The sequence below is a fragment of the Aotus nancymaae genome, unplaced genomic scaffold (assembly GCF_030222135.1).
Source record: "Aotus nancymaae isolate 86718 unplaced genomic scaffold, 86718_ANA_hifiasm-v0.15.2.pri h1tg000031l, whole genome shotgun sequence".
NCBI lineage: Eukaryota > Metazoa > Chordata > Mammalia > Primates > Aotidae > Aotus > Aotus nancymaae.
Genome location: NW_026988444.1, coordinates 4350015 through 4376593, shown reverse-complemented (window position 1 = coordinate 4376593; position 26579 = coordinate 4350015). Strand labels below are relative to the sequence as shown.

At 53.1% G+C, this 26579-nt stretch overlaps 1 protein-coding gene across 6 annotated transcripts in view; it reads left to right on the top strand.

Annotated features, from left to right (window-relative positions):
• The window catches only part of HDAC4 (histone deacetylase 4), a 355366-nt gene that overhangs the window by 229626 nt on the left and 99161 nt on the right, over positions 1-26579 (top strand). For all 6 annotated transcript variants that reach the window (XM_064383397.1, XM_064383398.1, XM_064383400.1 and 3 more), the window contains 3 exons: positions 2510-2630; positions 13231-13352; positions 26400-26531. In XM_064383397.1, coding sequence (XP_064239467.1) covers positions 2510-2630; positions 13231-13352; positions 26400-26531 — 375 coding nt within the window. The remainder of the gene's footprint in view (positions 1-2509; positions 2631-13230; positions 13353-26399; positions 26532-26579) is intronic.

Genomic DNA, 26579 nt, shown 5'->3' with positions numbered 1-26579 from the left:
GGTGGACCTTCCCGGATTCATGCTGGTGGTAGTGTAGTTGACATCTTTGTGTTTGCCGGCTAGTCCCGGGCAGGCCCCAGCACAGCCTGGGTGGACCCTGTTTCCAAGGCTCTCGTTGCTGGCAGACCCTTGGCCAGACATTGAAGTTCCGCCTTGATGTAGCAGGAGTGGGGTTCTGCTGTGGGGAACGCAGGGTGCATGTCACTAACAAAACTCCACTTGTGAGTGGCAGCAGAGACATTTGGTATATGATGAAGGTGGCAAGGAAAAGATTTTTTCTAATGGTATTAATAATTTATTAGCAGTCTGTCAAAATATCCGTAGAGCCTTCTATGCTAAAATCCATTTCTGAGCCATGAGAGTGAGTCATGAAAAAATATTAGCAAACAACCCAGTGAATGAAAACCGAACACCAGACCCAAGGATAAAGTTAAAATCATTGCTTAATAAACTGTTGAAAGGAAGAACAATTGCGAAGTTTCAAGGAAAGGGGGAAATTCGCAAAGGAAAATCTAAACTAGATTCATAAAAACAAGCATTTGAACATTTTACCCAAATTGTACAAGGAAACAAGAGGCAGAGTAAATGTTTGCGTGCGCTCACACGCACACACGCACAGGCGCGCGCACACACACATGCACACACGCACACACACGCAGGCACTCACGCACAGGCACGCGCACACACACATGCACGCAGGCACTCACGCAGGCACTCACGCGCACGCACAAGCACGCACGCACACACGCGCAGACATGCACACACACACAACAGCCAAAAGTTGTGAACCAGGGCGTCAGTAAGACCTGGTAACTGAGCTGACCTCACCTGAGGCGCACCTGGCCACCTTCGTGTTCTCCATCCACAGCTGGGGGATGAGAATGCCTATTTATAGCTGTAACGTGGGGTTTCACCAAGCCAGGGCTGGCATATACTAGGCTCTCACTACAGCCATTATTATAGGAAACCCACGTAACTCCAGTGGATAAGGCCATGAAACGCACACACACAGAGATACACACCACCACTGTGCACATCACAGAAAGATTCCTAAGAACAAATAAGCCAAGGACATGAAATACCTCGCAAGACAGAAAATAAGCCCGTGTCCAGCGGCGCTCAGGGATACTTCACAGTGATGCTTGCTGGCTTTGTGGCTTTGGGAAGTGGTGATCTGAGGGGCAGCAGGAGGGGCAGCTGACCCCGGTGCAGGTGGATGGGTGGTTGGGGGGCTCAGTGTGTAGAGACACTTTGCTTTTGCTTTTTTCTTCTGAGACAGGGTCTCACTCACATTGCCCTGGGTGAAATGCCGTGGTGCAGTCTTGGCTCACTGTAGCCTGGACTTCCCGGGCTCAGGTTGATTCTCCTACCTCAGCCTCCCAAGTAGCTGGGACTACAGGCACATGCCACCACACTCAGCTAATTTGTGTGTTTTTAGTAGTGACAGGGTTTCGCCATGTTGTCCAAGCTGGTCTTGAACCCCTGGGGTCAAGCATTCTGCCGTCTTCCACCTGTCAAAGTGCTGGGATTACAGGCGTGATCCTTGACAGCAATTTAGCAAGATACGTCACGGTTAGAAGATCACATTTGTTAGATGTAGTCTTTTGCGGATCTGTCCTGAGCAAGTCATTCCAAAGGTGGTCAGCGTTACCCACTCATAATGTTCACCGCAGTGTGGTTTCTAACAAGCACACCTGCCTCCCGGTCAGGAAGTGGTTTTGTAAACCATGCTTCATCACCTCAAGGTGTGTTTTTACCATTACAAACACCCTGAGTATTACTCAATACGAGGAAGCTGTTGAAGGCGCTGGAAGTACCACGCAGCTAGATGGAGGTGAGCAGGTAGCTCAGCGCTCACAGGCCTGGCGTTCAGGCGGCAAGACTGGCCTTCTTCGCCAGTTCTCTTTAACGAGGCTATGAAAAATAATCGCCGCCACGGAAGAAAACCACAGTTTGTAATTCAGTCCCACTAGGTGCAGTGACTCTGCCTAAGCCTGAGCTGCCAGGCTGGAGAGGACAGGCGCTGCCCTTCGATGCTGTCGGAAGCAGAGCCGGCCATCCTGTCAGCACGGAAGCACGCTGCCTGGGGAACTGCCCTTGTCCCTGCGCGGTGCTTCCATCTGCACGAAACTTTCTCTCTTAGACTCTGCTTTGCGGCAGCAGGAATGCAACCACCATGCTGCCAGTGCCTAATTCAGAGTGCTCTTTTTTGTCGGAATATTAAACTGCTTTCAGAAGTGGGTTTTATGTTAGCTAGCAATCAGTCTTTTGGATGATTAAATCTGCATTTTAAATAGAAAGCAATTATGTAAAATCTTGACGGGAAGAAGACCTCGTATGAAAACTCCTCCTGGCCTTGGTGGCTCTTTGAGGAAGCTTCGCTCACAGGGCGCAGCGTCCCGAAGGTGCATAGCAGTCCCTGCCGTCCCCGCTCTGTGCCCGCTGCCCTGCTTTGCTGCCAGGGCCAGAGCCGCACTTCACCCTCCTGCTGTGCTTTCTCCCACGCCAGGTGCCGTGGCCAGCACAGAAGTGAAGATGAAGTTACAAGAGTTTGTCCTCAATAAAAAGAAGGCGCTGGCGCACCGGAACCTGAACCACTGCCTTTCCAGCGACCCTCGCTACTGGTACGGGTAAGTGTGGGTGTGGGGAGCACCCCAGCCTCCTCACAGGGCGCAGAGGACCGTGTGATCATTGGTAGATTTGCGCGGACCCAGTTGTTCACCCGCTGGACAAGGGAGGGAGGACGAGGAATTGAAACCCCAGGCACAGTGGCGCTCGGATGTGGGTGACATGGTCTGGGTACACTCTCGAGGCAGCCATCCTCACGGGGGTGGGCCCCCCTCCAGAGGGACCGAGTGGTGGTCCCCGGGCTGGCGCCTGTCGATATTCTTGGGAATGTTGTGCTGTTTTTCAGCCACAATAAGAGCCACTTAAACTGGAACTCTCGTCTGAATCCTCAGTGCTCTGACAGCGTTTTCACCTGGTGTTTCATTGATTCTTAGGCTAGTCAGGAAGGCCCTGTGGCACTCCTATTTACACTAGGAACCCCTGCCAGAGCCCACGCAGTTGACAGAGACCACAAAAGCCCTGTTCATCTGAGGACTGGAGGAAGCCGGCATGCCGTGCAAACGCCAGGCTTCGGAGGCGATTCACAGAGGCCTCGTGGGAGCGCAGTGTTGAGGTTGTGTGGCTTTAAACAGTAGCAAGGGCAACGGAGCATGGCTTTGAAATGTAGTTTTCTGTGCTCTCAAGGTTCATTTCATTTCTAGAAAAAAGTCCCATAAGGGAGTTTTTAAAAATGAAAATACAATCAGTAATTTCATTGGGAAGAATAATTAGCTATTCTCAAGCCTCAAAATGGACAGCTATCTGTAGTGAAACCCCCACACACCCCGGACGCAAGCCCCCTTGTTTCCGTGGAGGCCATCAGCTACCCCAACACAACCCAAGAGGCATTTCCAATGGAGGCAGCACACCCTCTGCTCTCCTGGTCGCTGTGCCTGCCGGGGCATGTAAGACACACTTGGGGCAGGTACACCGCCGGGATTTGGGTAACTCGACCAGGGGCACAAAAACTCACAAGGAGGAGTGAGACCGGCATCTGTGGGAGGCAGCATGAGACAGCAGTGAGCCACAGGGGTGCGACAGAGGAGGAGGCTTCCTGAGAATCACTGGCCACCAGTGCCTGGGAGCCGGTTCAGGGGGACCCCAATCTGCACCCCCAGACCCAGTCCACTGCCCTGGCTGGTTGTGGAGAAGCTCCGTTGTCCCCTGGCTGGGCTGGGGTGTGGGGTTGCAGGGCAGAAGCAGCAAGGGACAGGAGTGTGGATCACAATTCGGGACCAGCAGCCAGGGGCAGGGTGGGCCTGGGGCCTGGTGGAGGATGGAGAGCTGGAGGGCAGAGCCTGCCAGGCCAGGGCGGGGCCGCCTTAGGTCCCCATGGGCAGGGAGGTTTGAGGCAGCTGAGCAAGGGAGCTTTGGGTAGACAGTGATCAGAGTGGGGCAAACACAGGCAGTCCTTTCTGAGGAGGAGCTCAGGGTGTGGGAAGCTACGGCAGGAAGGTGCAGGAGCAGAGCAGTGGGGCTGAGGGAAGCAGGGGTGGCAGTGAGCACAGAGCAGCCCCGCAGGGTGGCCACAGCAGCATGCAGGAAGGTGGGGGCCGGCGCCTGCTCGCCTGGGAGGGGGTGGAGAGTAGACAGGGGCCGAGGCTGGCAGGAAGAGAAGCTGGGCAGTGGCTTGAACCTGAGCGGAGGATGGAGCAGCAGGTCCAGGGAAGGACTGCACCAGCCACTGAGGAGGCCCCAGGAGAAGGGGTGGCCTGGGGAAGCCTCAGGGCACTGGGGACCTGCTGAGAGACGGGAGATTGGGGCTTCCAGGGAGAAGGGGTGACAAACAGAGTGGCTGGGGCTGGGAGACTCACTTTTCCTGGAACTCCCCAGGTGAGCCGGGTGGTCAGGGTGGGTGTCTTGGCCTGGACGAGGCCAGCCTGCCCTATCTTTAATGGCAGGGGGCAGGGTACCTTGTCACAGAGGGCTCGGGACGCTCAGGCTGGAGGGGGAGGGGCTTGGTCTCAGGTCAGCCAGAGGACAGGTTTGTTTTCGTGGAGTCTGGTGCCTTTCTTGTTTTGTCATATTTGAACCCTAATCTAACCGTCATGGAGTGGTGGCAGAAGCTTTGTCAGAAAACCAGCTCTTCATGGGGAAGGAACAGAAACCATGACCCCAGCCTCACACCAGGCATGATTAGTTCAAGTGTGACAGACCTGAGCCTAGACGTGTAACTGATCAAACTTCTGGAAGGAGACCCGGGAGAAACTTTCACAACCTTGATGGGGAGGGGAAGGCAAGATTTTTAGGTCGCCACAATTGTGGACTAGATACCAAAAACTCAAAACAATGCATTTCCTCAAACTGAAACAAATACTTCTGCTCTTTGAAAGGCCCCAGCAAGAAAATAAAAAGGCAGGCTACAGAATGGGAGGAAATATTCACAACGCGTATATCTGACAAACCGCTTGTATCCAAAGTGTAGAGAGAGCTCCCATAACTCAATAAGAAAAAGACAAGCAGCCTGCTTAAAAATGTGGGCAAAAGGTTTGAACAGGCACCTCACAAAACAAGGCATGGGGATGGCCAGTAGGTGTGGAAAGGTGTTTGGTGTCACTAGTCATCAGGTGAATGCAAAGCAGAGCTGCGGCAGGCAGCCCCTTCATTCCTGCTGGGAACAGGCCGGTGCTGGAGCAGATGCAGCGTCCGGCGTCCGGCGTCTCTGGGCCTCCACGTGCTGCCTGTTGGAATCTGAATCACACCGCCATTTGGGGAAACAGGCAGGCAGCCAGCTCTGTGACCCAGCAATGCTCCTTCTCCGGATTTGCCCAAGACATATGAGAGCAAGCAACACCACGACTCATCCTCCTATGGTCACAGTCACCAAAGAATGGGAACAACCAAGCGCCCGTCATCAGGGGAACGGCTGCGCAAACGGGCACCCGACGCGCTGGAACGCTACTCTGCAGAGATGGCGCCTGCAGCAGCTTGCGGGACCCCCAGGGGCACGGTGCCTAGACAGAGAGGCTGCTCCCGGGACTCCACTGATGAGAAATTCAGAGTCAGCAAAGTGAGTTGATCGTGAGAGAAAACAGACCGGGGCTGGAGGCTGCAGGCGGCCGCAGAGCGGGGTGCTGAGAGATGGCTCTGGGGCTTCCTCAGAGGCGGACCCCATGGGTGTCTACGTGAGTCAGAACTCCAGCTTCAGACCGCTGTGACAAGATGGCACCTTCCAATGTGGCTGCCACAAGCCACACGTGGCTACTGAGCACTTGAAACGTGGCTGGGGCCAACCAGGTCATGCGTAGATGCAAAGCATGGGATTTCAGAAGCTTGGTCTGAAGAAGGACTACGGTGTCTCAGCAGTACGTTTATATTGAGTGTACGTTGAAAGGACAGTGTTTATAATGGTTAATAGAATACTAGAACTAATTCCACTCGTTTCTTTTTATCCGTGTTAAGGTGGCTACTAGGAAATTCCAAAGTACACACGTGGCTCCCGTCATCTTACATTTCTGCTGGAGTGTCCTGGCGCGTGTGGTTCATTGTTGTATTTGCGGGAAATCCCTGGTGCGAATGTGATGAAAGGCAGTGGTCTGGAATTTAAATGGTTGAGTTTGTGTGAAGCTTTATTCTGCAGTCAAGCCAATGTTTAGAAAAAAACATTTCCATCTTCCTCAGAAAGATAAGGATTGCCTTCAGATATGGTGTCCAGGTCGGCCCCAGGGCCCCGTGCAGGCTGCGCCTCAGCATCCTGGCCTGGTTTCTCTGTCCCATCCCAGGCTGCAATAAATGAAAGGTTGAAAAACTGGAAGATAATTTCTGGCTGGGGTGAGGTAGAGGGAGCAGCTCGGCAGGTTCCACCCTCAGGGCTCTACAGGGCAGCCAGCGTGACTGTGTATGTGGAGTGTGGCTGGGGTGTGTGAGAGTGTGGGTGAGTGTGGGTGGGTGTGATTCCGGTGCGCTTAGTGTGGGGTGTGAATGTGGGATGTATGAGTGAGGTGAGTGTGGAGTATGAGTGCAAGGTGTGGAGAGGTAACAGGTGTGAGCATGGGATGTGGGTGTGTGTGGGGTGAATGGGTGTGAAGTGGGTGTGAATGAGGTATGGGTGGCTGTGAGGCATGAAGTGTGGGTGTGTGGAGTGTGGGTGGCTATGTGTGGGATGTGTGTAAGGTGAGGTGGCTGTGGGGTGTGAGTTGGGTGTGTGGGGGATGTACGTATGAGTTTGTGAGGGGTGTGTGTGTGAGGTGGGTGTGGGGTGTGCAGTGTGTATGAGTAGTGTGCAGTGCAGGTGTGTGTAGTGTGAGATGTGGGTGAATAGTGTGAGGTGTGTCAGGTATGAAAAGTGAGATGCGGGTGTGAGTAGTTAGGTGTGGGTGTGAGTTTTGAGTGAGTTGTGATGTATGGGTGTGAGTTGTGTGAGGTGTGGGTGTGAATTGTGGATGTGAGTAGTGAGGTGTGGGTGGGTGTATTGTGAAGTGTGGGGGTGAGTAGTAGGTGCAGGTGTGAGTAGCTGAGCTGCGTGTGAGTCTGTGTTATGAAGTACGGTATGAGTGTGAGGTGCAGAGGTGAGTAGTGTGAGGCACAGGTATGGGTGTGAGTAGTGGAGGTACAGGTGTGAGTGGGTGTGTGAGGTGCAGATATGGGTGTAGGTGAGTGTGAGGGAGTGAATAGTGTGAGGTGTAGGTGTGGGTGGATGTGAATTTTGAGAGGTATGAGTGTAAGTGGGTGTTACTAGTTACGTGTTGTGCAGATGTGAGCTGGTGCTATTAGTTGAGGTGTGGGTGTGAAATTGTGGAGGAGCAGGTGTAAGAGTAATTGAGATGCAGGTGTAACTAATTGAGCGGGAGTGAGAGTAATTGTGTGAGGAGTGAGTGTATGTGAGATGCAGGTGTGATTGTGTGAAGTGGGTGTGAATAGTGTGAGTGGGTGTAATTCTGTGAAGTGTGGGTGCAATTGTGTGAAGTGTGGGTGTGAGTGAGGAGCAGGTGTAATTGTATGAGGTGTGGGTGTGTGAGTAATTGTGTGAGGAGCAGGTGTAATTGTGTGAGATCCGGGTGTGAGTGAAAGAATAATTGTGTGAGGTGCAGGTGTGAGTAGGGTAATTGAGGTGTGGGTGTGAGGAGTGGGTGAAATTGTGTGAGGTGCGGGTGTGAGAGTAATTGTGTGAGGTGCAGGTATAATTGAGGTGTAATTTTATGAGGTGTGGGTGTAATTGTGTGAGGTGGGGGTGTGAGTGAAAGAATAATTGCGTGAGGTGTGAGTTTAAGTAATTGTGTGAGGTGTGGGTGTGAGTAATTGTGTGAGGCGTGGGTGTGAGTGAAAGAGCAATTGTGTGAGGTGGGGGTGAGTGAAAATAATTGTATGAGGTGCAGGTGTAATTGTGTGAGGTGTGGGTGTAATTGAGGCAGATGTAATTGTGTAGTGGGTGTAATTGAGGTGTGGGTGTAATTGTGTGAGGTGAAAGTGTGAGAGTAATTGTGTAGTGGGTGTAATTGTGTGAGGTGCCCGTGTAATTGTGTGAGGAGCAGGTGTAAGTCAGAGCAACTGTATGAGGTGTGGGTGAGTAGTGTGAGGTGTGTCAGGTATGAAAAGTGAGATGCGGGTGTGAGAGTTGTGGGTGTGAGTTGTGAGGTGTATGTCAGGTATGAAAAGAGATGCGGGTGTGAGTAGTTAGGTGTGGGTGTGAGTAGTTGTGAGAGGTGTGGGTGTGTTTTGAGTGTGAGTTGTGAGGTGTGGGTGTAGTTGTGAGGTGTGGGTGGGTGAGTATTGTGAAGTGTGGGGGTGAGTAGTAGGTGCAGGTGTGAGTAGCTGAGCTGCATGTGAGAGTCAGTGTGTTATGAAGTACGGTATGAGTGTGTGAGGTGCAGAGGTTAGTGTGAGGTGCAGATATGGGTGTAGGTGAGTGTGAGGGAGTGAACAGTGTGAGGTGTAGGTGTGGGTGGATGTGAGTTTTGAGAGGTATGGGTGTAAGTGGGTGTTAGTGTGTTGTGCGGATGTGAGTGGGTGTTGTATGAGGTGCGGGTGTGAAATTGTGTGAAGAGCAGGTGTAAGAGTAATTGAATTGAGGTGCAGGTGTGACTAATTGTGTGAGGAGCAGGAGAGAGTAATTGTGTGATGAGTGGGTGTGTGAGATGCAGGTGTGAGTGATTGTGTGAAGTGGGTGTGAATAATTGTGTGAGGAGTGGGTGTAATTCTGTGAAGTGTGGGTGCAACTGTGTGAAGTGCGGGTGTAATTGAGCAGGTGTAATTGTGTGAGGTGTGGGTGTGTAATTGTGTGAGGTGTGGTGAGAGTAACTGTGTGAGGTCCGGGTGTGTGAAAGAGTAATTGTGTGAGGTGCAGGTGTGAGTAGGGTAATTGAGGTGTGGGTGTGAGAGTAACAGTGTGAGGAGTGGTGAAATTGTGTGAGGTGCAGGAGTAATTGTGTGAGGTGCGGGTGTAATTGTGTGAGGAGCAGGTGTAATTGTGTGAGGTGCAGGTGTAATTGTGTGAGGTGCGGGTGTAAGAGTGAGAAGCGGGTATGAGTGTAATGTGAGGTGCAGGTGAGAGCAATTGTGAGGCATGGGTGTGTAATTGTGTGAGGTAAGAGTGAGAGTAATTGAGGTGTGGGTGTAATTGTGAGGTGTGGGTGTGAGAGTAATTGTGAGGAGTGGGTGTGAGAGTAGTGTGAGGTGCAGGTGTGTGTAATTGTGTGAGATGTGGGTGTGAGTAATTGTGATGAGTGGGTGTAATTGTGTGAGGTGTGGTAATTGTGAGGTGCGGGTGTAATTGTGAGGAATGGGTGTGAGTAATGTGAGGTGCTCGTATGAGAGTAATTGTGTGAAGTGCAGGTATGTAATTGTGTGACAAGTGGGTGTAATTGAGGTGTGGGTGTAATTGTGTGAGGTGTGGTAATTGTGAGGTGCGGGTATAATTGTGAGGAATGGGTGTGAGTAATGTGAGGTGCTCGTATGAGAGTAATTGTGTGAAGTGCAGGTATGTAATTGTGTGACAAGTGGGTGTAATTGAGGTGTGGGTGTAATTGTGTGAGGTGTGGTTGTAATTGTGAGGTGCGGGTGTAATAGTGTGAGGAATGGGTGTGAGTAATGTGAGGTGCTCGTATGAGAGTAATTGTGTGAAGTGCAGGTATGTAATTGTGTGACAAGTGGGTGTAATTGAGGTGTGGGTGTAATTGTGTGAGGTGTGGGTGTGTGAGGTGCGGTGTGAGAGCAATTGTGAGGTGTGGGTGTAATTGTGTGAGGTGTGGATGTAATTGTGAGGAACGGGTGTAATTGTGAGGTGCGGGTGTGAGTGAGCAATTATGTGAGGTGTAATTGTGGAGCAGGTGAAATGGTGTGAGGAGCGGGTGTAATTGTGTGAGGTGCAGATGTAATTGTGTGACGTGCATGTGTAATTGTGTGAGGTGCATAATTGTGTGAGGTACAGGTGTAATTGTGTGAGGTGTGGATGTAATTATGTGAGATGCGGGTATGAGTAATTGTGTGAGGTGCGGGTGTATGAGCAATTATGTGAGGTGTAATTGTGTGAGGAGCTGGTGTGAGAGATTGTGTGAGGTGCGGATGTAATTGTGTGAGGTGCATAATTGTGTGAGGTGTATAATTGTGTGAGGTGGGTGTGAGAGTAATTGTGAGGTGATGTAATTGTGTGAGTTGCATGTGTAATTGAGGTGCGTGTGTAATTGAGGTGTGGGTATGAGTTGTGTGAGGTGTGGGTGTGAGTAATTGTGTGAGGTGCAGGTGTAATTGTGTGAGGTGCAGATGTGATTAATTGTGTGAGGTGCGGGTGTAATTGGTGAGGTGTGGATGTAATTGTGTGAGTGGGTATAATTGTGTGAGGTGCGGGTGTAATTGTGTGAGGTGCGGATGTAATTGTGTGAGGAGCGGGTGTGAGAGGGTAATTGTGGGAGGTGTGTGTAATGGTGAGGTGCGGATGTGAGTGTGTGAGGAGCAGGTATGAGTAATTGTGTGAGGTGTGGGTGTAATTGTGTGAGGTGCAGATGAGTAATTGTGTGAGGAGCAGGTGTGAGTAATTTTGTGAGATGCGGGTGTGAGTGAGCAATTATGTGAGGTGTAATTTAGGTGCGGATGTAATTATGTGAGGTGTAATTGTGTGAGGAGCAGGTGTGAGTAATTGTGAGATGCGCGTGAGAGCAATTGTGTAAGGTGCGGATGTAATTGTGGGAGGAGTGGGTGTAATTGTGAGGAGTGGGTGTAATTGTGTGAGGTGCACGTGTGAGAGCAATTGTGTGAGGTGTGGGTGTAATTGTGTGAGGTGCGGATGTAATTGTGTGAGAAGCGGGTGTGAGTGTGAGGTGCGGGTGTGAGCGAGCAATTATGTGAGGTGTAATTGTGTGAGATGCGGATGTGAGTAACTGTGAGAAGCGGGTGTGAGTGAGCAGTTGTGTGAGGTGTGGATGTGAATAATTGTGTGAGGAGCGGGTGTGAGAGTTGTGTGAGTGCAGATGTGAGTAATTGTGTGAGGAGCGGGTGTGAGTGAGAGCAGTTGTGTGAGGTGCGGATGTAATTGTGTGAGGAGTGGATTTGAGTGTGTGACGAGCGGGTTTGAGTGAGAGCAATTGTGTGAGGTGTAGATGTGAGTAATTGTGTGAGGAGCGAGTGTGAGTGACAGCAATTGTGTGAGGTGCGGGTGTGATTGCAGCAGGGATAGAGCTTCACTGCTGTTCTCCCTGCTGGATGCTTCTTCACTGAGGGCACACGTGTGCGCTCTGGCCTGGGGCACGTGTGGCCGCCCTGACGGTGAGGGCCACCCTCTCCTGGTGTCTGGTGGGCAGGTGCGCGGTGGTGCCGGCCCTGCGCGGTGTGCTCCTGGCGGTGAGCCGGGCTGTGCAGGAGGTGAGGTCCCTCCTGTGAGGTTTTGGGATCCATCGAGGTGGTCCAGTGAGGAGGCGCTGGCAGGCAGAGGGCAGGGCTGAGCCCCTCCTGCGCCTCCTGCTCTGCTGGTTTTAAGGGTGGACAATAAGTGGGGTTTTTAACAGTGGAAGCACCTCAAGAGAGCAGAACAGTGAGAAGACCTGTTAGATCATAAAGGAATGTGACTTTTGCAATTCCTGCTTCACTGTAAGCAAACCCTAGCATTCCTATGTAATAACAATTTTTATTCTGTGTATTTAAATGATTTATTATTATGTAAATAATGATGTTTTTAACTCAAGGGATGCCTGTGGAAGTCACTGTTTCCTATGAAGGGACAAGTGAATGCAGAAATGGTCCCAGGCTGTCACCTGGTGCTGGAGAAGTTTGGAATCGCCAAGACCACATTCCCCATAGGATATGGTCTGCAAATACTCTTTGGTAGAGGAAGAGTGTTGCCTGCAGACCTTTTCATGAGATTGAGGGAGGATGGGCAGAGCCTCAGGGAGAAGAAGGGAGGCTTGCACGAGGACGTGGTCCCAGGAGGAGGCCAGGCTCCCACGGGCGCGGACAGGCATGGCCCAGCCCTGCAGTCCCAGCCTCGGTGTTGGAATTCACAGGAAACAGCAGAAAGCAGCTTGGGGTGGAGGTGTGCTCTGGGCACTGGGCGGAGTTGGCGCATGGCCTGAAGCTCTTCCGGCCCCTCTGGTGATGCACAGCCCAGCACCCACGGCCCAGGCGCCTGGCCTCTGCACGTCAGTTTTGTCTGAGTCCCTTCAGCACATTCTTTGCACTGGTGTGCCCTCAAATAAATACACACCTGTACCCATTTAAGAGCTCCCATTCTTAATTCAGATAACTCCAGGTGCACTGGTGTGGTGTACTATGTATTCAAATAGTCTAACCAATTCTAAATAAGTAAGTTGGCAAATTTGTTTCTAGTCATTAAGCAGATTACACAGTTTAAAGACAGAATTTATTCCACTCAGCTCAGTGTTTTGAGCAAGACTGAGCTGTCAGTGCCATCAGAAAAGGCTTGCTGACGGTCATCTGGGTGGCAGCCCCATACCCCCGTTCCACAGCCCTCCTCCGGCCATCCTCCTGGCAGCCTGCTCCTCCTATCTTGCTATCTGGAGGGTGTAGAGTTGCATCTGGTTGTTCATACAGGAAGTCCCTTTCGTAGGTCAGCTCCCTGAGCACTGCCATCCTGTTCCTCCCCTGGAGAAGGAAGTGACCAGGGTGAGTTTTGCTCGGGTGAAGGCGCGAATGAGGATGGGTGCTTTCTGCTGAGAGACGGCCCCATGGGTTCCTGCTCTCCAGGTGGCGGAGAGAGCCCCAGACATCACCAGCATTTGTTCTTAGAGTGCTTGTTGCCCCATCTCGGCTGCCTGTGAACTCACCTTTGATGCCTTACGCCACAGCCTATTGCCTTCCTCTGCCTCTCCCCACTGGGGACAGGCTCTCTGAGTGGCCAGTGATGGCCCTGATAGAGAACAGACCGGGCTGGAGCCATCTAAGAAGGTGGGGCCAGGTGGAGATCGTCCGCCAGGGAAACAGCCCGAGGCGCTGCCTGTCCCAGCCCTGAGCACTGTGGTCCCGCAGAGGAGGATGTGGGCGTCGGGTGTTTGCTTGCTTGTTGAGCATTCTGTTTGCTTCTGTTTAATTTCAGCTTGACCCTAGGAAGAGGCACGTCTTTTGAGGTGGGGCTGAGGTTTCAAGGGAAAGATCATCATGTGTGTGGCTTCTCAGCTGCAGCATGCCTGGGGCAGTGCCCTAGGCAAACTAAACCATCTGTCTTTGCCTTCTCTCCAGGAAAACGCAGCACAGTTCCCTCGATCAGAGTTCTCCACCCCAGAGCGGAGTGTCGGCCTCCTATAACCACCCGGTCCTGGGAATGTACGACGCCAAAGATGACTTCCCTCTTAGGAAAACAGGTCAGTGCCCCAGGCGTGCCGTGGGCCAGGAGGCCTCCTGTCCACACACCTTCCACGCCTCAAGCCATGCAGGGTCCGCCACTCTCTTCCGCTTAAATCACCTGCAGAGTTTTAAATATTTGCCTCTTTCATTAGAGCAGAATTTTGAAAAGATATCCCTAAGCATTTCCTTATGATTGAAACCTAAAGAAATGAACCTCACGCATGTATACCACTGTTGAAGACTCAAACTGACTTTGAAAGCACACTCAGTTTTCTTTTCTCTGAGTGGCGTGTTAGACTTCGCTGCACTGAGGGGCACCCCCACAGTGGTCACGGGGTGAAGCACTTCCTGCTGGTGGGCCACGTGCCATCTGAGGGCAGGTAAGCCTGTGACCTTCAGGAATGGCTCTGAGCAGTGCCCAGGCAGCGGGGTTTTTGCGGTCCTCAGAGTGGGAGGGAAATCTTCATGAGAAAGAAATTCACTGTGTCCCGCAGGGGATTTCACATTGCACAGAGTTCTGTGCAGCGGTTCTGTCCTAAGCCAGAGGGAGAAGGGCATTTAGGCACAAGCAGGTGCCTGGACTGTGTTGGAAGCAGGGAGAGGCGGCTGCAGCAGTGTCGTAACAAGTCAGGACACTCTTAGACTTTCTCAGGGGCTATGGAGCAAGCGGGCAGTGGCTTTAGATAATGATTAGGGTGGCTGTGGGCAGTGCGCTAGGGTGGCAAGAAGGGCAGGGACCGGGGAGTGCTGCCATCCAGAGGCTCTGCGCAGAGAAATGCTGAGGGCAGGCAGTGCCTCATCCCAGATGTGGACGGTGGACCCAGAAACGGCAAGGCAGTGTGGGAAATCCCAAGGCACCCTCCCTGGGGGTCGGCTCTTGGAGATGAGATCTTAGGGGCACGACTTTTTCTTGCTAAACAGATTCTGTGTTATCCAAAGGTTTTGGCCAATTCTGGGCAGAAACGGTGAATGCAATCGCTCACACAAGGACTTCTTCACTGGCGTGATGAGGCATTGTGAGGGGTTGCTGGGGGCTTAGCAGGCCAGCCACGTCCCTGGAGAGGTGGGTCATATGAGGCCAGCTGTGACCCTAGAGCGGGCCGTATCTGGCCGGCCATGGCCCAGGTGCAGTGGGCTGTATCAGGCCAGCTGTGACTCTACAGGGGTGAGCTGTGTCAGGTCAGTCACTCCCAAATGCAATGGGCCGTATTGGGCTAGCCATGTTCCCGGTGGAGTGGGCTGTATTGGGGGTATTCAGACAGTGGTGTCCCTGGAGCAGCGGGCCATATCGGGCAGGCCATATCCCGGGTGGACTGGGCCCCATCGGGCTGGTTATGTCACAGGTGGAGTGGGTCACATCGGGCCGGTTATGTCCCAGGTGGAGTGGGTCACATCGGGCCGGTTATGTCCCGGGTGGAGTGGGTCACATCGGGCCGGTTATGTCCCGGGTGGACTGGGCCCCATCGGGCCGGTTATGTCCCGGGTGGAGTGGGCCACATCGGGCCGGTTATGTCCCGGGTGGAGTGGGTCACATCGGGCCTGTTATGTCCCGGGTGGACTGGGCCCCATCGGGCCGGTTATGTCCCGGGTGGAGTGGGTCACATCGGGCCGGTTATGTCCCGGGTGGAGTGGGTCACATCGGGCCGGTTATGTCCCGGGTGGAGTGGGTCACATCGGGCCTGTTATGTCCCGGGTGGACTGGGCCCCATCGGGCCGGTTATGTCCCGGGTGGAGTGGGTCACATCGGGCCTGTTATGTCCCGGGTGGAGTGGGTCACATCGGGCCTGTTATGTCCCGGGTGGAGTGGGTCACATCGGGCCGGTTATGTCCCGGGTGGAGTGGGTCACATCGGGCCGGTTATGTCCCGGGTGGAGTGGGTCACATCGGGCCTGGTGGACTGGGCCCCATCGGGCCGGTTATGTCCCGGGTGGAGTGGGTCCCATCGGGCCGGTTATGTCCCGGGTGGAGTGGGTCACATCGGGCCTGTTATGTCCCGGGTGGAGTGGGTCACATCGGGCCTGTTATGTCCCGGGTGGAGTGGGTCACATCGGGCCTGTTATGTCCCGGGTGGACTGGGCCCCATCGGGCCGGTTATGTCCCGGGTGGAGTGGGTCACATCGGGCCTGTTATGTCCCGGGTGGAGTGGGTCACATCGGGCTGGTTATATCCCAGGTGGAGTGAGCTATATTGGGCTGGCCATGTCCCTGGAGGAGTGGGCTGTAACAGGCTGGCCATGACCTCAGAGTGGGCTGAATTGGGATGGTGGAGACCCTGCTGGAGTAGACCGTATAGGATGGCCATATCCCTGAATAAGAGGACTGGAACAGGCCTGCTATGACCCCAGAGGAGTGTGCTGTATTGGGACGGTGGAGACCCTGCTAGAGAGGGCCCTATCAGGGTGGCTCTGTCCTCTCCAAGTCAGAGGCACAAGAATCCTGCAAACATAGGCGGGTTTCCATTTGGGCCGTAAACCTTTACTGGGAAGAGTGAACGCAGAGCTGCTGCTGCTTTGAGTTTCAAGGGTGTGAGCCTGCGGTTCTCCGTGTTGCTTCTACTGAGCATGGTCCTTGATTTCAGCTGGAGAGCACCCTAGAGCTCCACAGAAACGGGCGGTTTGGAGATCAGTATTTTTTCCAGAAAGATGTGCCCAGTAATACCAAGAGAGACCCTGTGGGCTGATTCTTATAAATCACCCTCCAGGTTCCCTTTCTGGGGATTGACGCTATTATTAATCAAATTCCATACCAAACCAAATTCCACAGTGAGTGATGGAGCCTGTGCTGGGAGAGAGACCTGGGGAACCGTGCCCGGGGAACTGGAGCGATGCCGAGGGGGCGGCTGGGAGGCCGGGGTGTTGCCGTCAGGCCGGTGGGTTGGATCTGTGCTCACTGCTGTAACCGCTCTGAAACCAATGCCTTCCGTGCCCCTGGCCTCCATTTCCTCATCGGTACGGCGGGTCTGCCCACACCCACGTCCTCATGGCCGTGGTATGCACCCAGCCCCAGAGTCTCGGCTTGTCGTGGGAGTAATGGCTACGGCACTCAGACTGCAGAGCCACAGATCCAGGAGCTTGGCCAGCCAGCTGAACACGTCGGCTTCACGTGGGGACACACCTTCCACCAAGGGCCCCAGGGAAGGACAGCACACCCCACCATCCCATCAGGTCCCAGAGCAGTTCCCCGGTAGCTCCACACCCCACCTCCTAAGGGAACAGCAGGGATGGGGGAGCCCTATGAGCTGTTTGCACTGGCTCCTTCCCCATCCCAAAAACAACATCAGCACTACCTGGGGATCAAAGAAACCGAGCCCAGCATGAATAATTCGCAGCAAGGAAGGCTGTCAGCACGGGTGACATTACACTGCCGAGTCCCTGACCTGCTGTTGGCCATCAGAGTCTTTTGTGCATAGGCAGGGCCCCGATCTCTTGCAGCTTCTGTGCTGCCTTGTGTTCCTCTGGGGAGGATTGGAAGCAGAGTCTGACACCTACTTTGCTTCTAACCTTGTGATGGCACCACCTTCCAGCTCCCGCTTTCTTGAGAATGGAGGAGAGAATTCTTTTTTCACACTTTGGGAAATGTTTAGATACATAGTGCTCCAGAAGAACTTAATTAAGATTTGATTATTGCATTATCAGTTTTTTAAAAAGACATCACTACCACATTAATAATGTTAATAACGTAAAGATTTCAGAGAAAATGTTTAAACCACTTCAGAGAATAGTGTATAGTTATACGCCCTGTATCACCCTTGACACATCTGTCTACTTTCAAACACTTGATGTCACTCATTCTAAGTAATTTACATCTGTGCTTTTCTGCAATAGTTGGTAATATGAACCACGTCATTAAATTTTAGTTCTGAAGTTCCTTGAATGAATCAAAATGATCATCTTTAATCATTGTGATGTACTCTTCAATAATTACATGATTTTTTTTTTTAAGATGGAGTCTAGCTCTGTCGCCCAGGCTGGAGTGCAGTGGCATGACCTTGGCTTCACCACAACCTCCACCTCCTGGGTTCAAGCAATTCTCCTGCCTCAGCCTCCTGAGTAGCTGGAATTACAGGTGTGCGCCACCGTGCCCAGCTAATTTTTGTAGTTTTGATAGAGACGGGGTTTTACCATGTTGGTCAGGCTGGTGTCAAACTCCTGACCTTGTGATCTGCCTGCCTCAGCCTCCCAAAGTGCTGGGGTTACAGATGTGAGCCACCCTGCCCAGCCTAATTACATGATTTTGACTTGACATTACCTACACTGACCTGGCACACAGTTTGCCCGTTTCTCCACTTCTAAAGGGCAATTGTCTGACCTCTGAACATGTGAAAACCTTTGCCACTCTCTTGCTAATTTTATCATCACTCATGCAGTTTTTATGTGTCCATTGCTGGCTCTGTGGGTGACGGGTCACACCTGCACCAGCTCACATGTCTTACTTCCCTGGTGAAGGCAACGCAGTGGCCCCGGCTCTGAGCTTGGGCATATCCAGGGCATTCCCGTCGCCTGTGCCTGCGTTCCTGCCCAGCTCCTTCACTCACCGCCTCGGGATTTGGGGGAGCTCTTGAACTTCTCTGTGCCTCAGTTTCATCATCTGTAAAATGTACCTATGAAATGCTTCTCTCCTGGGGCTGTCATGAGATGTGAATGAATTAATATTTGCCAAGTCCTTCGAGTAGGACCCAATCGAGGTGGCTTCTGCTCTTGGTTCTCTGTGCTGTTAGGGTGTTCTTGATTTATTTTCTCCATCCAATGACCAGTAACTGCCGGACCCAGCACCCCCGACCTCCCTCCCTCCATGCCCACAGTTCAGGTAGGAACCAGCAGGAGCCACTCACCTCCACTTAGGGAAGGACCACATGGATGGGAACACCAACCTTTATAGCCAAAAATCTGTCCAGAAGGGCCCATCTTGCTCTGTTGGCTTCTCAGGACTCATCTCCTCGCTGCTAGCTTGCCTTTACCTGAGTGCCACCTCTCCGGAGCTCAGAACTAGACCGAGCCTCCACGGCTGGGCTGGAGAGTCAGACCCTTTACCCAGGGCCCCAGGTCCAGCTCTGATTTCCTGCCAGAGGCCCCACCCCTTTCCTGGGAGATTGACGCAGGGGCGTATCCACTTCAGGGGCCTCTGCCTCCCACCGGAGTTCGGCCCAGGGTGAGGTGGTGCCTGGTCCCTTCGCACGTCTGTGCAGCCTCAAGGTCACCCCCGTGAAGCTGCCAAATGTGTATTTTTAAATACAGTCATGTGAGATGAGACTGTGTGGATCATTGTCACGGATGGTGGCGCTGGATCTGTCCTGCACCGTGTGGGTGTCAGGTGGCATAACCACAAACTGCATTTCAGCAGAGCCTCCGCATCCACATTCACACTGAGGAATGGAGGCTTTTCCACTTTCAAAAGCAAGCAGTATTTTGCTATTTTGACGATGCTTAGGGATTGTACTTGTCTTCAGTAGCATCTTCGTGATTGTCTTAAAGATACTAGTGGCCGTGTATTTTTTATAGTGACTCTTAAATTTTCCCCTCACGTGACTTCTGATAGACAAAATGAGGTCAAAACAACTAACTGCTGTCCAGCCAGCACCGTTCTTCCCATTTGCCACCAACATCCTGGACCTCAGCCCTGAAAACTGTGCACTCCACGGAACTCCTGTCCCGCACCCTGGCGTGTCCTTGAGCGCGTGGTGCCGTCAGCAGACACTCTCCGCAGCACGTGTGCAGGCCCCGCTGCTGGTCTGGGCTGTGCCACTGGCATGAATTGTCCTGACTCTTAAGGAAGCGAAATCCCAGAGCTGATGTTCAGTAAGAAGTTGGTAACCTCGGCCTTGTCCCAGAAGTCTCTAGCCTACCTGGTAGGGCTTGGTCCCTGCAGTTGGGTGTGAATTGGGAGGGGGCTGGACTGATCCTAGGGCCCAGTTCTGATGGCACCTGTGTGGACCATGGATCTGGGCAGTCAGCCAAAGGTTCTGGGCTCCCCCTGGACCTGCCTCCAGGGTCACAGCCTTGACCAGTGCTCACCTAGCTCTGCTCTCCTCACCCGGGTCCTCCTGACGCCAGTCGCTCAGGGTCATGGCTGCCCATGGAAACGTCCGTCCATTGCTTTGAAGTGCAGATAGGGTGGGTTTTCCTCCATTTTGGGGGGAAGCTGTCCCACTTGGCGAGGAAGAGCACAGGACCTGTGGCCAGGCTGGCCCTCACTACACCACGTCCTGGGCAGCCAGGACGACCTCCCATTGTGTTCGCCAGTCTGTAAGGTGGGGCCATGATCTGTCCGCTTCATGCCTTCATTCTCTTTAATCAGTCAAGCCCCACAGCTTGTCAGTAAGCTCCTGGGCTTCTCTTTATGCAGTTCTGAGTGAACTACATAAAGGCACAAGTAGTTTCTTCTTATCCGCGTGTAGAGTAGGCTGAGGGTACTGTGACGTAGGGCCAGAGAGTGTCTTCTGCCCTGAGATCCATCCCTGACTTTGGGAAGGGGCTCTCTGTTTCATGCAAAGCCTCTGGCCATTGATGCTATCTCTTCCTCTAATGCAGTTTGCAGAAACTGCTGGAGAGAGGGGTGGACCACGCAGAAATGGCTACTGCTGAATGTAAAGGCGTGTCCCATAGGTCAGGAGCTGCAAGGTGGCGCCGCTCAGGAGCGGTCAGTGGAATCTGTTGCTCCTTGTGCTGCCTTTGAGCAGATCAGAAGAGGTTTACATCTGTAGTGCCCTCCAGAGCCAACTCAGCCCAGCTTCCAGCTCCCAGATAGGCCGCCCCCCACCGCCGGATTCAGGGGCTCTTGTGCTGGGCTGGGTCCTCCATCAATTCTGTGTTCTTAAAAAGTGAGGATGAGTGTGTTCGGGAGGTTCTTAAAAAGGCTCTGTTGTGCTTTTCCCAAAAAAAAACGTAGAGGAGTGTTAAGGATGGTTAAATATTAGGCAGTTTCTGTGTCAGGAATGGGCCACCTGGTCCTCTGTGCCCATCCTTCCAGCTTTGACATCTGTCAAACCCCAACTCCTTCTAATGTGGAAAGTACCCAGGAGCTCTTGAACTAACTGTTTTCAAATACACATTTTTTTCCACTGTTCAGTGGTAAAACTACACAGAGATCGATGGAGGTGAAACGTTTTCATGGAGAGGACTGAGTAGGAAGGAATGTGTAGGAAAACACACCACCTGCACCGTATTTCAAAGAACCGTAGAAGTGATGCAGCTTTAACCAACTAAAGAGAACTAAGGCAGCGCGCCCTGAATCGTACTTCCCAGAGACGGCTACTGTTTCTAGTTTCATAAGTATCTGTTCAGATCCTTTTCTCCGCCCATTTGTGGGGGTGTGTAGCTGTATATCTGTGTCTGTGTGTGTATCTGTGTCTGTGTATGTGTGTGTCTGTGTTTCTGTGTGTGTCTGTTTCTGTGTGTGTGTCTGTGTATCTGTGCATATCTGTGTTTCTGTGTATCTGTCTTTCTGTGTGTGTCTGTTTCTGTGTGTGTCTGTGTAACTGTGTGTCTGTGTTTCTGTGTGTGTTTCTGTGGTGTCTGTATGTGCGTGTCTGTGTTTGTATGTGTGTTGGCGTTTTGTTGTGTATCTGTTTCTGTGTGTGTGTGTGTGTGTGTATGAGTTGTCTTGTTAACAAAAATACCTGTTTTGCATTTTCTCCTCCACATTTTTAAATTAATATTATATCGTGGCCTTTATTCGACTTCAACATATAAAGCTGAACACCTTTCTCTGCAGTAGTCTCAAACACAGATGTGAGTTGTCACTGTTTTCTAGTTATTGTGCCGGCAACTTTGAGCACGTTTCCCGCTTGTGCTAGTATTTCTGTATGAAAGGTTCCTGAAAATGGAGCTGCTGGTTCAGAGAGTATGTATATTCTAAAACACTGAGCAAATGGTACTCCCCTCCAGCAGCCTGAGAGGCCATTGTCCCCAACCCCCCCCCCCGCAGTGGGACAGTGTTGCAGTTCGTTCTAGCGGATTTGGCTGCTGATGAGGATGGTGAGCCTGTTGGTGTTTGAGTGAGTGTTGCTGTCACTGTCAGTCAAGGGTGGGCAGGTCTGTGTGCTTCCCTCCTCCCTAGTAGCACGTGAGCAGCATGCAAAGGGTCCAGGGTGGCTGGTGCCCCAGAGCTGCGCAGCGGGGCCACCCCAACCAGGCCTTGTCTTCTGAGCCACCCTATGCCCAGCATCTGGAGCCATGTGGGGCGTGCGGGGCGGCTCCATCAATGCAGAATCTGGAGTCATGGGGGCACGTGAGGCAGCCCCATCAATGCAGAATCTGCAGCCATGCAGCGCTCCTGAGTCAGCTCCATCAGTGCAGAATGGATGCTGTTCGGGGGCAGCCCGTTCATCTGTTCTTCTCTCAGGCATCGTCTTTTCTTGTTTCTTTGTAGGTACTGTTTATATGTTGTTTTCCATCCTGTTTCTTCCTGTGTTACAGAAGTTAGATTCCAGTCCATCATTTGTCTTTTAGAATTATCTTTTTCTTTATTTATTTAGAGACAGAACCTCACTCTGTCACCCAGGCTGGACAACCTCCACCTCCTGGGTTCATGCGATTCTCCTGCCTCAGCCTCCCGAGTAGCCGAGACTATAGCTGCTGCCACTACACCGGCTCATTTTTATATTTTGGTAGAGACGGGGTTTCATCATGTTGGTCAGGCTAGTCTCGAACTCCTGGCCTCAAGTGATCCACCAGCCATGGCCTCCCAAAGTACTGGGGTTACAGGCGTGAGCCACCGCGTCCAGCCAGAATTATCGTTTTATTTTTACCAAAGTAAATAAATATACATTCATCATAGACCTCCACGATGTTCATGGCAGGAAAGCAGCCATCCCTGCCTCTGCCTGCGTCATTATAGTGTGTGTCATGCTCACAGCGGAACCACAGAGTGTGCCCTGGCTGCATCTGTCTGGTAGAAATTTTCCCGGAAGTTGATCATTTTCTCATTTGCTTAGTTTCGCACCTGCCTGTGATTAATTCAGGCCCACAGTTCAGCAGACCTAGGAGACTCTCCACCACACAGCCAGGCACCGCAAGCCGCCTGGTGGTTCCGGCCCCACTGCCCGGTGCGTCTGGACGGTCTGCTCTCCCGGCCTGGGCCCCGCCTCCTTTCCCGGACTCCACGGCCTCCGCAGCCTCGCTCTGCAGCCTGCTTCTTGCTTTCCTTCGCCATTGTGGTCATGCATGTCTTCCATTGGCTTTTGAAGAAATCGTGCATGGAGCATGAGTCTCTGGGAGTCCTCGTTTGCTGGTAAACCTCTTGATTCTGTTGTACTCTTGGTCGATAAGCTGATTGGGGACAGAAGTCATTACCTGCAGGGTTTTCAGGCCATCGTCTTGCCCTCGAAGTGACTGTCGCCAAGTCCAAAACTTGTCAAGGCCGCGCCTTTTTCCCCAGAGCTCTGGGGCAGTTTGGGATCCTGCAGGCAGGGGCTTCTCGGCCTCCATTCCAGCTCCTCTTCGGCTGGAGGGTAGGTCTGGAGTTTGCTGCTGATTCTCTCCTCTCCCAGCGTTTACCGTATTTCTTGTAGGACCTTTTCACTCCCATTTTTCATCATCCCCCTTCTGACGATTCTCCACTTGTTCTCCAGCCCCTTCCTGCAGCAATTTGGTTTTGTCCTCTTGGCTTTATCCTCTATTATTTCCTTTGCTGTCACTTTAGGATTTCAGGGAAGAGCAGCGGGAAGCAGGTACCTCCTCCTCTCTCCAGCTCCGCCCACGTGCCTTGTCCCAAAGCAATGTTCTATGCATTCTCTGCTGCCAAATCAGTGGGTTCTTTTCTCCCTGGCTCCTGGACATTGCATCAGGCCAGCACAGAAGTCACCCTCCACACTCCTGCCAGGTGCACACATGTCCCCTCTAAACCCGGTCACTAAACAGTTAAAGCATTCCGGCTCTAAGAGCCGCCTCACCTGCAGCTGACTCTCAGGCCCACAGTTTAAGTTGGGAAGAGTGAGCCTGTGTCCCAATCAGAATTGCTTCTGGCGGAAGGATGGAGGCAGCTGCTAGGCATTGTGCTGAATTTTAAGCTTGTGATGGGAGTGTTGTATCTGCCTTAATGAGTAATTTACTTGATTGGCTTCAGGAGAAACGACCCCACCTGCCCCGTGTTCCCCGAGGAGCAGACGCTGCATTTGGAAGTGCAGTTGGCATCCTTCCTGCCCTCACCTGTACTTGGTGGGAGCGAATTCTCCCACAAGGCCTCCGGCCTGATGCTTCGGTTCTGTCACTGAACCTGCAGCCCTGTTGGGGTGGAATCCGGTTCCTGCAGTTCCTCCGCCTGGCCACGTCATGTCTGGAATGCGTTGAAGGCCCGAGAGGGCGGCGAAGGGGCTGCCGCAGTGAGCGGTGCACGTGCGGCCTCGGCCCCCGCCGTCGCCAGGTGCCGGCTTACCTGCATCCTCTGCTTTGGCTGCCTTTGGGAGAATTACTGGAGTTACAGACATTGTGCAAGCTTTAAGACACATGCATTGGAATGGCTGAAACTGTAGGTCACTCTGTCTTCTCTTAAGTCAATCTAGGAGACTCCCGGACTGGAAGGAATGAGGGAGGGCAGGAAGCAGGAAGGCTGGCCACCCTGAAAGCAGCAGTGAGACGGGCATCATGGTGTGCAAGTCCCTCGGCTGCCTTCTGCCCCCTGGGGCTGCTCAGTCCTCCCCAGGAGGGCCACTGCATGTGCCCTGGGCGGGCTCCAGCATCCCCCTTCTCTCCCGGCCCACGTGCTGCTGCTCAGCCCCTCCCCCAGCCTTGCATCTGAAACTGCTTGTCTGATAGGTTCCTCAGGGAAGTCAAAGTGCTGAATAGCCCACGGGGCAGGGACAAGTGGAGGGCCCCAGCCTCATGCCATGCTGTCCCTGGCACTGCTGGCATGGTGTCCTGGAGCCTCCTGGTCAGGCACAGCCACCCTGCAAGCAGAGCCAACCCGGGACGTGCAGGGCTAGAATCGGAGGCCAGGCAGGTGTGCAGGCTGGGAGGCAGAGGGTAAGCAGGTGAGGGGACAGAAGAATTCCAGGTGGGGAAAAGGCAGCTGTGAGGAAGACAGGGCAGTGGCACTGTGGTGGGGTCAGTGGGGCTGTGGGGGGTCAGGTCAGCCTTGGGAGGGGCGTGGAGCAGAGGCCTGTGGAAGGGGAGGAGCGGGAAGGGGCGGGGTGAGGCCGCTGCTGTGGGACTCTCCACACAAGGAGTCTGGGGTCCCCGGCGGGGCTTTGGAGGATCTGCCGCCCGACTGATGACCTGGTGGTGGCGTGATGACCCCCTCAGGGCCTGGGGGAGGCCGTGCACCAGGCCAGCACAGCCAGTCCTCGGTAGCCTGGAGTGACTGTGTCATGCTCGCCTCCCAATGCTCTGTGTCACAGGGCAGCCACCAAGGAAGGCCTTTCACACAGACCAGGGACCCTGTGCTCTTCTGTGGGCACACACAGCCCCTGCCTCAGAAGTGGCTCCTGCCCACCGTCAGCAGCTCCTGTCCCAGGCCCAGCGGATCCCTGCAGAGCCCACGTGGGTTTCTGTGGAGATGTGGTGATGGGAAAAGTGGTATTTTCTTGCCTGGTCATCAGATGGGTTTTCTGGCTTGGCTTTGTTTTGTTTGTTAAATAATGGCTAGAAACCTAACGTGGAAACAGAAGTAGACCACTTGCCTCGGTTGGTTGTGTGAGGTACAGAAATGTGTCCTGGTCTGTAGCCTATGGAGAGGCCGGCTTGTGGCTGAATCCATCATCTGTCATCATCTGGGTGCCCTGGCCACAGCACGGAGGCCTGGCTCCCTGCAGAGCGGGCTGAGGCTTGGAGTCTGGTACCTTCTCACAGCGCATCTTTGGTTTCTCTGGGAAGCCTGATTTGGGAGCTTGCTTCTCCCACATCTTCCCAAGACCTGCAGAACAACCGTCCCTGACTCAAAGCCCAAAGTGGAGACAGCCCGGGGCTGCCCTCATGTCCCAAAGAGTGAAGTCACATGGGGTCTGGTCCCCATCGCCCAGCCCATGTCAGTCCTGCTTCCAGGAGAAACTCCGTCTCATTTCTTGTTGCTCTGGAAGCAGTGAACTTACTGTTCCAGAAAGAGGAAGAAAAGCAGAAGTGCTGGTTCTTTAAAAAAGACGTAAAATTTCACTAAGTTGCAAATCTACAAGTGGTAGAATCTCGAAAGTAGCCAAGCGAAACCTCAGAACTCAAAGGCTCGTGTGACACACGTCTCCACAGGGGTATTCTCGCCGCTGTTCTGGACTCTGAAAGCCGACAGCCTCTCCGGGCAGCTTTGGGGATTTCTCTGCCTCTGCTTGCTGCCCACTAGACCCCTGCTGCTTCCCGAGGCAGGCTCCGCCCCAGAGGTTTGGCTTCCAGATGCAGACGAGTTGGGGACCACGGTGGGCTGAAAGGTGCAGATTGCCACATGGCTCTGTCCACACAGGCAGACACGGACACCAAACCATCCCCAGTACCTGCCCCCATGGTCAGGTGGAAGGCGTCGCTGGCGCAGGTGTTGGGATGGGCTCTGCCGAGCCTCACCAGGTGGGGGTGGGAGAGCAGCCTCACGCTCCGGAGGCCTCACTGACCGACACAGCTGGGGCGATGCACAGGTGAGCAAGAGAGCGTGCAGCTTAGATGTCAGCCTCACATCCCTGGGCCAAGGCCCTCATCCCTGTTTGTCAGGCTTTCTCTGAGGTTACAGCAACACAGCTATAAAGATAGGGGCGGATTGTCTAGAAGAGCATTAGTTATGAGACATCCCCATTAACTGACTTCACACCTCACCAGCCTCCTGCCATGCCCAGTAAATCAGGTGGTCAGTCGTGTTCCCATCTGCTGGTAAAGGCAGTAGTGGCAGGATTCTGTGAAGACACCGCCAGCGCTTGTATAATGCTGTGGCCACAGAAATGCACCCAACACACCACAGCCATTGTACTGGTTATGTGGGACTGATGGATGGAGATAGAATCCCCTGCCTCTGGCGTTCCCTCCACTCTCCGCTGCAGCGGCACAGCGGTGTTGAGTGACTATGTGTTTACCAGTGTGCGTATGTTTAAGCCCCCACAGGAGCACCTCGAGCCCAGTGGTGTCTGCCTGGCTGTAATGACATCTCCTTTTTGTGCAGCTTCTGAACCGAATCTGAAATTACGGTCCAGGCTAAAGCAGAAAGTGGCCGAAAGACGGAGCAGCCCCCTGTTACGCAGGAAAGACGGGCCAGTGGTCACTGCTCTAAAAAAGCGTCCGTTGGATGTCACAGGTATGTCGGCCGAGCAGGTACACCGCCCACTTGCCCTCTCCGCCAGGC